Raw genomic sequence first — 13,117 nt, forward strand, 5'->3', positions numbered from 1 at the left:
ATTTTATTTTGAAAATGTAGTAAATGCAGAAACAGTAAAATGTATCACTTTTTTGTATTTATGTAGGGCTGGTTTTCTTCTTAAGTAGTGCTCAATTCAGAAGTCTTCCAGGAGTCATTAGTTTATAGCTCTCTTTTATATGTAAATTTTTTGTTCTACTTATTTGGACGTATGACTTGCAAGATCACAATCTAGATTTTTTGTTGTTGTTGCTGGATTAATATTTTTTTCTTAATTATTAGAATGCATTGTCACTCATCTCTCTTATCCCAGTGGTGTAGTCTTTAATTTTCTGGTTCTTTCAATCTAAGTATTCTTTTAATCTCTAAAAGAGTGATTTAGGTTTCTTCTGCTTAGAGAAATAAGGATTTCTGATGCTTGACTAACAGCAAGGAACCTGACATTAACACTGGAGAATTATGGATATCTAGAACTCAAATGACTGCTTGTGTTTGAAGCCTGGTAACAAACCTCTGCATAAAAATATTAAACAGAATATTTCACTCCCATCACATTGAGCTTTAAGGGAAGAAAAGCTAAGCGAACTAAAACCATGGAGCTATGTAAAATTTGATTCCGAATGTCTCTGGGTATCTACGTGGGAATTTCTGGAAAAACCTTTAAACTGGAAAGACCATTATATGGAACATTATTGAGAAGTTAGCCCAGGGAGGCTAAACAGGCTTAAATATTTAAGTTCAGCATAAGATGAACAAACAGGAAAATCTGAGCCTTTATGAAATTCTAAAACTTAATTTTTCAAGACTGATGTCCAGTATATTTTTTCACCTAGTGGAATGTCTTGAAACAGTTTATTGATGTAGTGTAACCACTGTAATGATTTTATCTTCATATATATATGATGTGTGTGTGTGCATATATATGTATATATCAGACAGTCCCATGCAGTCTGGTTTCCACAAATGCCTTGAATTATTGAGGGATTGTGAATTGCAAACTGGCCTGTGATAAATTTTATGGGACACAAGCGTTTTTTCCAGTAGGTTGCTTTGCTTGAATAGCAGGTGCCACATGTGGTGGATGCATTGCTTAAAAATAACCAAAAACCTGTTTAGGGCTTGACTTCTTGACTGGGATGACAGTATGCTCCAGAGCTGTCACTTACACATGGTAGAAAGAATAATCTGCATTGTATGTTTAGAAAAAAGCATGAAGGTAGAATATATTTGCCTTGGCTAGTGGCTGTTCTGTTGTCTATGGGTATAATACAGAGGGCTTTGATCTTGTCACCTCAGTGTGAGCAGCTGTGACCCTGGTCAGCATGCTCAGTGAGAATCTTCACAGACAAATGGGCACCTTCCAGATTTCAGTTGCAGTTTTTCTGTTGTACACTGTCTTATGTACATCTGATCGAGTTCTGATTTTTTTAATGTAGCTTCTTCAAAATTCCTATCTTTACAATTAAAGAAAAAAAGCTGCACAAAAAAACTTGTAATGCCAAATAGAAGCTGTGATTCCTCGGGGTTTTTTGACTTCTATTTAATCAGGGCTTCTGTAACAGCTTCCTATGCTTTTAAAAATTTATATGAATAGGTTATGTGGGTCTTTGGACATAGTATTATCTTGTTACTGAAAGTTTATATGTTTATATTTATATGCTTGATACATGCTCCCTTGAACCTTTTCATGGTCACAAAATGTCTATTTGCTCCATTACACTAAGAGGAACGTAGAGTTGGTAGGGAATTAAATTTATACTGCTGATTTTGTGTTTTTAGCTTTCATGTTATTTATGTGGGACGGAGACCTGACTTAGTGATTGGTTCACTCTGCAGAGATTCAAAATCTTTCATAAAATAGGTAATATGGTCTGTTGGGGGAAACCAGAAAATGTAATTAGTCCATGGCAAATTTACTACTGGACCATGTCTCCGCTAATGGACCTTTCTGGTCTTTAAAATCAGCTTGTTACAGCACTGGGATTCCAACTCAAAGTGGTTGCATTGCATTGCTGTAGCATTTGTAATTTAACACAACTTTTTCTTTTTCTTTCCAAAGGCGCCTAAACAGAAATAACCTCCAGTTGCTTTCTGAGCTGCTCTTTCTGGGGACGCCGAAGTTATACAGGCTGTAAGTAGGCACGACCCAGTAACTATTATTTGGGAAAATTTGGATTTGGTCTGTTATTGTGTCTTGCATTAAAATTTTTACCTTTTGTCTCACATCGGGCTCAAATGTGTCTTTGAACATTGGTATTTTGTTTAAACTGTTTACTTTCTTTGACTGCTTTTCAGAGTTTTTTTTTAAATTTTATTTTTTTTTAACCTCTAGGTCAGATACTGATATTTGTATGAGAATATTGTCATTTTCTCCCACTTCTTTAAGGAAGTTTTTCTGAAAAAATACTTTGATTTTCCTTTTTTCGTGTTTGGGTTTTTTTTTTTAATTGTTTCTGTGTTAAAAGAACTAAAAAATGCCTGTGGAGATTCTGACCCAGAGATGCAGCACTGTATAAGCACTTTGGTTTTGTGATGTTCTGCTTTTGTGGCCATACACACTTGGCCAGAAAAATGATAGTATTGGCAAATGCTAGGTCTGTAGACAACTCTCTCCTGTGTCCCTTCACAGAGAAAACAAAGCTAGTAACTCAAGCTCTGGGAAGAAAAAATTATCAAATGCTTTGCTTAAATAAAAATGACAACAAATCAAGGAAATATTTTGTTTTGATTTTGTTACTTGGTTTGATAATGCTTTACTCTAGCCAATATTTTAAAATACATGTTTTTGATACATTGTCCTTTCTAATAAGCCACTTAATTCTGTTGCAGTTGAAATGTGGAATAAAGTTTAGAATGTAGTTTAATTAAACAAAATAGATTATTAGGTATCTTTAAGTTACAGTATGTGTTATAGAAGGGATAACACATGACATTAAGCTTAAGTAGGCTTTGGCAAGGTTGTACTAGTTCAGTGTGTTTTAATTTAGATATGTTTGATACATTTCTTCAGACTCCAGGTGAGATTTCTGCTGTTGAAATTGCTGGTTAATGGTGGGTTTCATCACTTGTGTGCTTGGAAAAAGAAAATTGAAGTTGGAGGAAAGCAGTATTTCTCTTGTTTCTACTTTAGTACATGGAATTATGTTTGAGAACAAATGTGATGCTTTTTTTAGTTGATTTTGTTTTATTATTGTGAAATAATAGTTCTTTTCTCTCTTCTTGTAGCAATATACAATAGCAAACTGAAAATTACTCCTATTATTGTAAACATTTATCTTTGTGTATCTTGTTTTATTCCCTTGCTAGAAATGTATACTTTGTTTCCAGAAATTCCCTAAAGAAGTAATGAGTTGTTAAATGACTAGGCCAGAAAGCTGCTGAAGGCTTTTTTCCTGAAAAAAAAAATATTTTGCTGTGCTATAATATTATAATATATTCAAATATGATATTATATATTAACAATTAAGTCTCTTATAATTTCCATCAGCTGGGATAAAGACATTACTTCTATCAGGAAGGAAATGAAAGGGATTTATGATCATTTTATTATTCCGCCTACAGTGTAATGGTTGCTACCTAGATTCATATAAAATAGAAATGAGCCATAATTTGCAGGCAAAAAATGGATACACACTGTAGTCAAAATTATATTTGAATGTATTTATTTCAGAATTGTGTATTTGATAGATGCTAGTCTTAAATCTATAAAGTCCTTTGACATAAAGCACACAACTGCTCATAGCGTATATGGAGGAAAGTAAGAGATCACTGGCTTCACAGTATTAAATTTCCTCTGCCTAAGGGTTATTGTTGATCAGACCATGAAAGTGAATGTCTGGTTATAATGTATTCATGTTTAAAAGAAAATATGAATGATAGTAAAAAACTACAGCTGCTTAGCACTAAATTTGTAATTAAAAACTAACTGATGTTAGTTAAATGTTTGTTGTCAGTTTCCAGTTAATATGTATCTTGTTCCCTTTGAAGAGTATAAAGTGGTTTGTTTTTTTACATATATTGTTGTGTATGCTTAGATGTATTTACATCCAAATAAATATTTTTCTAAGGAGAATTAAAGTTCTCTAAACATGATAAATAATATAGATGTATATTGCTTTGGGTTTATTTTTGGCATTTAACAGCTAATCAAACAATGTGTGTACTGCAAGGTTTCAACATACTATTGAGCTTCTGTGAATAATAATTACCATTTGACCCTTGGCTGTAAATGAGATGCCAGGTGAAGAAGCACATATGCTTGTTGTGTAGGCTAAATGCAATATAAAAGAAAGAGGTTACACTGTATATGAATTATGATTCGACACAGTTGGTTGCCGCCAGCGGACGGCTATGCTTTCCCTTTGCTGTCTGCTCCAATTTCTCTTTGGACGGGTTGAGAGAGCACTGCATGTTCAGGTCAAGATGTTTGCCTAGAAATAGTAGTACAGTTGCAGCTGTGTTTGCTGGAGCAGGAGACTAGTTTAAATAGCATTACCATTTATCCAGTCCATTAACAGAACTCTGTAAAATAATACCAACTCTGCATAAACTACAGGACAGTGTAATAAAATTACAAGCACTTGTTGACAGATGGGAAGTGTAAGTAAAGGAAAGCAATAGGTTGAGAATTTAAAAGAGACAGTGCATTATTTTCTGTGTCTAAAGACACTTAATTTCAAAGGTGGTTAAATTATTTTTCAGGCTACTTTCTTTCCAGTTTAGCAGCCTTCCAAGAAATCTCCTGGAACTAGTTAAAATGGATAATTTTAGTCAAAACATAAGCTGATTTTCCCATTAACAGCTATCTACAGAGGTGTTTTGACATAAATATTTCAGTAGGAAGTACCTAATGCTAAAAATAGCATGAAGGGTTCTATAGGGTATATTAATCTTACCTTGCAAGCAGTCTCTCAAAACACAATGTACATGAACCCCTGTTTTGATGCAATACCTTTATTTTAAAGGTGCTGTTTGAAATCCTCTGGGATGATAAGTTCTTGCTCAACAAGTAGTATTCCTGCAAGGAGGAGCATTCTTTGGTGACCTGCATGCCCACTCATGCCACGTTGTGTAGCATCAGGGATGGTACCTTAGCACAGAGAATGACCACAGCCTAGTGAGTGCTTATCTGAGGCAAATAGATTTTGACTGCTTACTTTGGCTGGTTAGATCACAGTTCATTGATTGCTGTTTGCTGCAGGATACTGAGTGCTGGACCCAAGCTGTTTGAAAATTTAGTTTTAAAAAATACCTTTATTAATCAGTGGCATGTAAAGGTTATTGAAGTACGTAAGCTTGTCCCTTTTGATTTACATTTATTGTATTTAGAATGTGGTTAAGTTTCTTTACTGACCAATATCTGTATAAGTTAGGCAGTGTTGGCCTCGGGGGAAAAAAAAATCTACCTTTGTAGCAAATGTAGTCTTATATATGTTTTTTTTTTTAGTATGTGTACTTGAAGGTACACATTGAATATTTCTCATCTAAAAGGAAAAAGCTCCAAAACTTAATGTAGTCTGATTAATAAACATTAATTTTGACATGTCTGTTAGTCACTAAAAAAATTCCAAACAGCAAATAATTACAGGAAAAAAGTACTAAACATAAAAAAAAAAAAACTTTAAAAAATTATCTTAGGCCAGAACAGCAGCAGCAGCAACAAAACAGGCCGTACGGGGGGCCCTTGCAAAAATTCCTCCTGAATTAATTTCTGCCAGCTATGATTAAAGTGTGTGGTACTAGATGTGTCAGACACCATAGTTCTCTGCTTCATTTTACTCTTGGCCTCTTTGGCCCCTGCCACAATAAATCCCACAATGGTTAGGCAGGAATTGCAGGTTACAGTTGCCAGGGTTACCGTTGTCCGGCCGCACCGACATCATTCCTCATCCCGGCCCACAGGCCTGGGCCGCGGCCGCTCCCGGCCCGGGCAGCCTCGGCTCCCGCTGCTGCAGGTGCCGCTCACATCGCTCCCCAAACCTGCTTTGGCTTTTACCTTGGCTGAGAGAGAGAAAAAAAGGGAAAAAACCCGCAAAACCGCACCAGATAGGAGGGAAAAAAGTGATAAAATGGTGCACGTAAGGTGCTATGGCAAGGACTTTTAACTATTTTCAAATGCTGGACTCCCTGTTTTTAAGGTGTAATTTATGATCTTGTCATATTTCTTTTAATAGTCATCATGGTGAGACTATGGTCATAATTTTGTAGGAAAGACACCTTCAGTCTGAATCCATTTTAGCAACTCAATAAAGGAATCACTTATTAGAAAAATGCTCATTGTCTCAAAGCCTCTGAAATATTCCAACTACAAACAACTTCTCTGGGTGTTAAATCCAATGAGGAGTAAAAATAAGTTTCCCCCTTTCAAAAAGAAATATTGAAGGATTTTTCTCCTTTTGAGAGCAGATTGTTAGCGGAACTGCTGTCAGGTAAGCACAGCAGGTTGGTTTCCACTGTGCTGCAGTAGCATTACAGTGTGCTCCACTTTATTGCAGAGGTGGGCTGGATGGACAAAAATTTTAGAAACAGTTGTTCAAACATGAATTATGAAGCCACCTTGTTACTATACCCTCCCTAGGGTAGTGTGTTGAGGTGTTTTACTCACTTGTTTTTATGATTTGTTATGGTGTTTTCTAGCAGCATGCACACAAGAAAATTCCTTTTTTTTTCTCATGTAATAGAAGTCATACCATTTTAGGGCTAAATAGAAGCAAATACATCTTCCTTACATTGCATCAACCTGGCTGTCTTTTAACTTGTTTTTATCACAGTTGCTTAGTTCAAGTACAAGAATGTTTGAATTGTTTTATCTAGCCAATTAAGTTCAGTTGGCAAGAATAGAGCGATTCTGCCGCTAGTTAGTTTTTAAATACTAGCATTATTTTGTTAGCACCACTCTTGAACTGTGACTATAGTTATCAGAATCTAACTATATTTCAAAATTACTACTTAGCAAAGAGCATATACATATTAGTATAGGTAAATGACTATACAGTTCTGGCTTTGTGGTATTGTAAGCCAGTAATTAAGACTGAATCTTTACTATATGAGTAATTACTAATATTTTTTGCAGTATGCAAGCTGCATCACTGCATTTTTGCTAACAAGAAGTCTTCTTACCCCAGTATGGAATGTTTTTAGGGTGAATGTGGTCCTTCCACTGCATGGCCACTGCCAGTTACTTTTCTGAGAGTTTATCTTCGTATAATCCCAGTCGGTAGACAGACAGGCCTATCTAAAATATTAAGTATGTATTAAAAATATGCTTGTTAAGGTTCATTGCCTGTAAGAATTAACCAGAGTAACTGTGAACATGTTATCCCTGGGCTAGGTTTGTAATACCTGTTCTCTGGTATTTATTTCTGGCATAGAAGAACTAGGAGATAAAGTTTTGTGAGATTTTAAACACTGTTACTTCTATTACCTGCTCGTTTTTAATATAGTGACGAAAGGGAATTGAGAGCTTGAATGCTTTATGCAATTTGACTTGCATGTTCACCTTTTTTCTGGTCCTACTACCACTTACTTCTACCTTAAGTTTTCAATCTCTCCTACAATGTTTCAGAATTGAAAATTCTGTCATCTCAAGGTACTGAACAAGCAAAAGCCACTGTAGCTTTGCTTCAGACATAGGCCTCACTGATATGGCAGGATGGCATTTTAAAGATTTTTGGAAGTGTTGCAAAAATGCTTACAATTCATCAGGTAATTGATTTTTTTTTTGAGCAAAGAAACAAGTATTGCTTGTATGCATTTGGTGTACAACTTGCAGTAGCTATATCCTAGCAACAGCAAGCATTCAGCCTTAGATTCAGCTGAGTGGAAATGTTGGTAGAACCAGAATGAACTTTTGAAATGTAGTCAGAAAAAGAAAAGTAAAATGAATTATCACTCTGTGCAATTATTAGACTTCAGACTTCACTGTGATACTCTTCCTGCCCTTTGTTATAGAATCTCTTAATCTGTTGGCCTTTCCTGAGCTATGCTTTCTTTTGGATTTGTGTTTCAACTTGTATGGTGCTGTGCATGAAAAAAAAAAATCATGTACCAAATATACAGAAATCAAGTGAATTGTTGTTACTGCAAGTAATAGTATGAGATTTTCGAAATTGGAAACAAATTATTTTATTGTGAAATGATGCTCTCAATATGGATGTTTATTTTTTTTTTACTTTTGATATAACTGGAAGCAGTCTTTGAATTGTTGAATTTGCCTTTATTTCTTTAATTATAAAAACATAATTTTCTTGGTTTTTTTACAAGGGATATTTCTTTTGCTATGGGACAAAATGGCAATTTGGATGGACTGCTGGGGCTGTAAACTAATTCTGATCTGGGCAGATCACTAACTCTTTATGTAAGCTGCATGAATAAGTGATATAGTTGACTAATTTCAGGAAAAGGCATCTATAGGGATATCCAGGAGTTGGAGTTTGATCCTTGTGGGTCCCTCCCAACTCAGAATGCTCTGATTCTGTGATGCTTATAATTTTTTTTTATTAGAACAAACATCCAAAACTGTTCAATCGCTTTTAACCTTAATTGGAAATTTATGTTAAACACCAAGCAAACAAAAATATGACTTAGGCAATGCTTCTTGACCAACATAGGTATATGTTATTAATTTTTTTTATGCTATTAGCTGCTGGCATTTAAATATGTCTAATGTGAAAACATCAATCATATTAATTACTCAAGCCATAGCTCTATTTAAATAGTGTGGTGGTATTCAGAGTAATTGAGAGGTTTACTTTTGCTACTGTGGTTTTGGTGCTTTGACTTACAAACATTATCTATTTAAATATTAATTGTCTTCCGTATCTTTGTTGGCATCATTGCAGTTGAAGTGGAGAATTGTGTTTGAATACAAAAATAAGTGTCTGGTTTTGGATCATCTGTACCCATATTCATGTCCAGTCCCCGCGTTGTTCCTGGAAGGCAGACCTTGAAAGCTTTGGTAACTTATGATCCAGGAAACCATTAAGTCAGAAGTTAAGTAGAAAACTGAAACTCAGTGAAGGAAGCCATGGAAAGTAAAAAAAAGCATGTCAGAGGAATTGCCATTATTATGTGGTGCAGAAACATGGTGTGAAATGTTATAAAGAGGACATCTGTAAGTCTTGGCTTGCACAGGGTGGACATATAAGTGCAGCCATGTCATCTTGATTAAAAAAAAAAGAACAGAAAAGAGGAATAAATCAAGCCAAGGGAAAATCTGAAAGTATAGAGGCTTGTCCCTGTGATGGTAGGTTTCTTCTACAAGTGGAAGATTAAAGCCTAAAGTAACTGAATAGCTGAGAAAAGTCCAAAGAGAAGTTGATTGCTTCCCCTCCAAGAGTTCCAATTGATTGAAAAAAGCCTAATTTAAAGTTCTGTTTGTTCTGTGTCTTAAACCATCAGAATTTTCTTTTAGAACTGGGGGAATGCTCTGGAAGAGAAAGAATCCAAGGATAAAAAGTCATTGCAGGCCAACAATTGTTCCTAATCCTCACAAAATGCTGGAGAAATTAAATTTATTCTTTATTGCTCAAAGTGTTACCTAGGTCACTGGGCGATGGGAAAATTGAACTGGAAGTCGAGTAGGCACAATCTTTGTTTTGTGTCTAGATGCTTAACCTTAGACACGACAAGGCATCTTAGTGTGTTGTGGGAACTTGGTTCAGAGTATTAACACCAGGACGTTTATTACCCTGGATTTATAATGGGCTATGCTGTCAGCAGATGAAAATGTTGTGTTTACATTTCAGTGTTAAATGATCATTTAATTAACACCTAAGAGAGAAAAAAAAAAAAAACCTTGTGAAATTCTTTGCAGCTTTTATTGTTGGTTTCCGTGGAGGTTTTAATATCCAAGTTATGCTGTGGTTGCTTCTATAATACAGCTAGAAAAGACATTTATGAAGGCAATCAAGAAGGACAGACAGTTTAACCCCTGTTGACCCTTCATCCTGAATGTTGATTTATATAGCGTTTTAAATGCATTGAATTTGTTTTAAAGCTTCTTTAAAGTTACTCACACAGCATCTAAACAAAAAAAATATTATTCAATTTAAAAATATTTCCCAAAGTGCACATGCTGATAAAGAGCACAGTTCTGCGTAGGAAATAACTAATGTATATAGAATTTATCAACAAAAATCTTGCTGTAGTTAAAATAAATAAACTTGTTGTCTTGCCAGATTTGTCTATATGTTCTTGATAAGGATATACAAGCTTCTATAAGAAAAAAACAAAAAGTAAGTTTGAAACGGACATCATATCATGTTCTGGTTGCAGCAGCTACTGTCTGAGTTCTTCAAAAAGAGTAGGGAATTGGCAAGGGAAAGAACATTACTACAAAATTGCGTACCCACTTTACCCAGTACAGATCCACTTCCATATGTTCTATTGTATCAAAGTCAGAGCTATCTAAAAGATTTAATTTTCTCTGGGTCCTCCATAATGGTTTTTATTGTAATGTTGATCTACTAATGCTTTCTGCAATAATGTTGCCCTAGAAAGCATGTTTGAATAGGTTTTTTTTGCATCCTCGACCCAATGCAAGATGAAATGCTCTTTAACAAAGAGCAGGTGTTTTTCAACTGATGTATTTTTACAAACATACTGTAGTAAAAATTGAAATAGCATAATGGTTTAAAGATTGTTTTGGGTGTTGTTTATTATTTGGTTTTTGCTCAGGGAATAAATCCCACAATTTTAAAGCATTTTAAGAAAATAATAGTGAAAGCCCAGCACAGCTTAAGTAAATTATTGATGACCCACAAATTTTATTGTGGTTTTTATTTTTCTTGATGTTCATATTCTTCTCACATGTCAATAACTGAGTTAGAAAACGCAGATGGAATCTGCTGATACAGTAAATGTTCCTTTTTTTCCACGCAGCTGACATAAACCATCTAACACTTGATGAAATATTACAGCATGCATTGAGACTTCTATCTGCCAGTGGGATCTTAATGTTTTTTAAATTTCTCTGAATATATTTATAAAGTTGAAATTTAATATTCAGATAGAGATTTGCTTTTGTCTCAAATATTTGAGCATTTAGAGTTTAAACAGTGTATTGCAATTTCAGTCCTTTCTTCAGTTTTTAATGGAAAAATAATTCTCCAATATCCACCTTTTAATTGAAGTGTTGGGTGAAGGAGCCTCAGGATACACTTAGGATAGATAAGAAAGGCTTACCCTGTACTATGTGTAGCTTGCTGTCTCCTCAGTCCTGGCAGAGCTTGTAGGTTTGCTATGCTGCTGAGTGATTAAGACGAGCAGTGCACGTAGGAAGACTTAGGCTACACTTTCCACACACAGACCAGTAAACTTCAGCCAAAATGACACTGAACTGTTTGGAACTCAGAGGCCTGGTGGGAAGGTCACAAACATTATCTAAGTACCAATTAAAGGGACTCTCATTATGGTCAGGAAAGTGCCAACATACAGAGTGCAGTACTTGGTGTTGGAGAAGAGCTGAAGCCGGGGCTGCAGTGATGAAGAGCCCAGACTGTTGTCCCGATTCTTGTAGCTGTTGTAAGGGTACTTGGAGCCAGGCCTGGTGGCTTTACTTGGGAAAGGCTGCTTATGAATGCTGAGCGGGGTTTATTCTCTCCCTCAGACACTTGAGAGGTCTGCTCTGCTAATGGCTGTTCAGACCCACCTCATGGGGAAAAAAGCTGGGACTTGCAGAACTCTTTTCATCTTTACAGCCAAGCCCAGGTGCAGGGCCTCCCTGGCTCAAGGGTGTTTACAGGACCACACTCTGAAGGCTTCTTTCCAGGGCCCTTAGTCTTTAGGGGGAAGAAATAAGGGGCTGAACTGGGGGGGTAATCCTTTCAGCTAAGCACTCCTTGAGGATTTTCAGGGTAACATGTACAAGAGAGAAAATCTTTGCCTCTTTTCATTTCTCCTTCTGTCCAGACAGTTGAATTGTATTTTTATTTTTGCTATGAATGTGTAATCCATAGAGTTGTAAGGAGGGGCTGCTTGTACTTTATAAGGTAGTGCGTACAAGGAGAGGTTTGGTGGCAGTTGTTCACTGCTTTTAGTACTTTAACATGGGAAAGATAGAAGAAACATCAACTCTTCTTTTTCCCACTTTAATGGCTTTTTGTAGGAGTGGTGGATAGCTGGCAGGGATTTAGGTAGTTGACCCTGAAGTTGCAAATGTTGCATATTGAGTTTGGTAAGACCCATAGGGAAGAGTTGCAATGAAGATAGGATAACAGCTGATAGAATGAAGGTGGATTTGTAATAGCTGCTTCTCTGAATGCCAAGTTATGGAAGGCTTATTAGAGAGGAAGGAATATAAATGTGCATCTAAAAGACAGAGAAAAGAATTTGAAAAGCTTAGCTGAGCTAAAAAAGTTATTTAGATGAACTAAGAAAATAGCACTGACACATATGTATACAGCATGAAAGCAGTGATCATTTCTGATACTGGAGAAAATTCCTATCTGGTCCTAACTACTGTGTAAATGTTAAATCTAGTCAATAATTAATTGATTCTGTCATATTCTGTGTCCTTTATGAATTGTACATTCTTTGCAAAAGACAAGAGGCTACATTCTCTTCTAGATTTTAATAATGTCTCTAAATTCAATAGAGAAAATACTTCCGTTTAACTCTCCTATGCCATAATTTGTTATAGCAATAGTACTCTCCTCGTCACTTATGTGCCTACAACACAATAAAAATACCACTCAAAAAGCAGTCATTTTTAATGTCAGAGTAATTTCTAAAAATTTCAGAAAGAACTTCTGTGAAACGGACAGCCTACCAAATCTGTAGAGCAATGTTTTGACACTTGATCTCTAATACAGTGCTCATGTCAGAGGTGCAGAAGCCATGGCAAAATTTTAGTTTTGCAAGTAAGTTTAGCAGATGCCAAATTTAAATTTCAGCTATAAAGGAATCACAACCACAGTGCTGTTTTCTCTTGGTTTGCCGGTGAAGGTAGCCACCCACATTCAGATTTGAGGGTCTAAATGCCAATCAGGTCATCTTGACTGTGCTGACTGATAGCAGTGCCTCTATCTGTGTAAAAGAAGAGAATCTTTCACCATGTTCTAAGTCTTGGACTAGGAAATATTCAGAAAATTTTACAACTGTTTTTAAGATTTATAAAAAAGATTACAATTAGTAAAATGTGTTCAACTAGCATGCCA

The 13,117-nt window shown here is 35.6% G+C and overlaps 1 protein-coding gene across 13 annotated transcripts in view; it reads left to right on the forward strand.

Annotated features, from left to right (window-relative positions):
- SLIT2 (slit guidance ligand 2) overlaps window positions 1-13,117 on the forward strand; it is a 260,073-nt gene that overhangs the window by 18,958 nt on the left and 227,998 nt on the right. For all 13 annotated transcript variants that reach the window (XM_086888866.1, XM_086888871.1, XM_086888864.1 and 10 more), the window contains exon 4: window positions 2,020-2,091. In XM_086888866.1, coding sequence (XP_086744992.1) covers window positions 2,020-2,091 — 72 coding nt within the window. The remainder of the gene's footprint in view (window positions 1-2,019; window positions 2,092-13,117) is intronic.

This window comes from Cyanistes caeruleus, chromosome 5 (assembly GCF_971803275.1).
Source record: "Cyanistes caeruleus chromosome 5, bCyaCae1.hap1.1, whole genome shotgun sequence".
NCBI classification, from domain to species: domain Eukaryota; kingdom Metazoa; phylum Chordata; class Aves; order Passeriformes; family Paridae; genus Cyanistes; species Cyanistes caeruleus.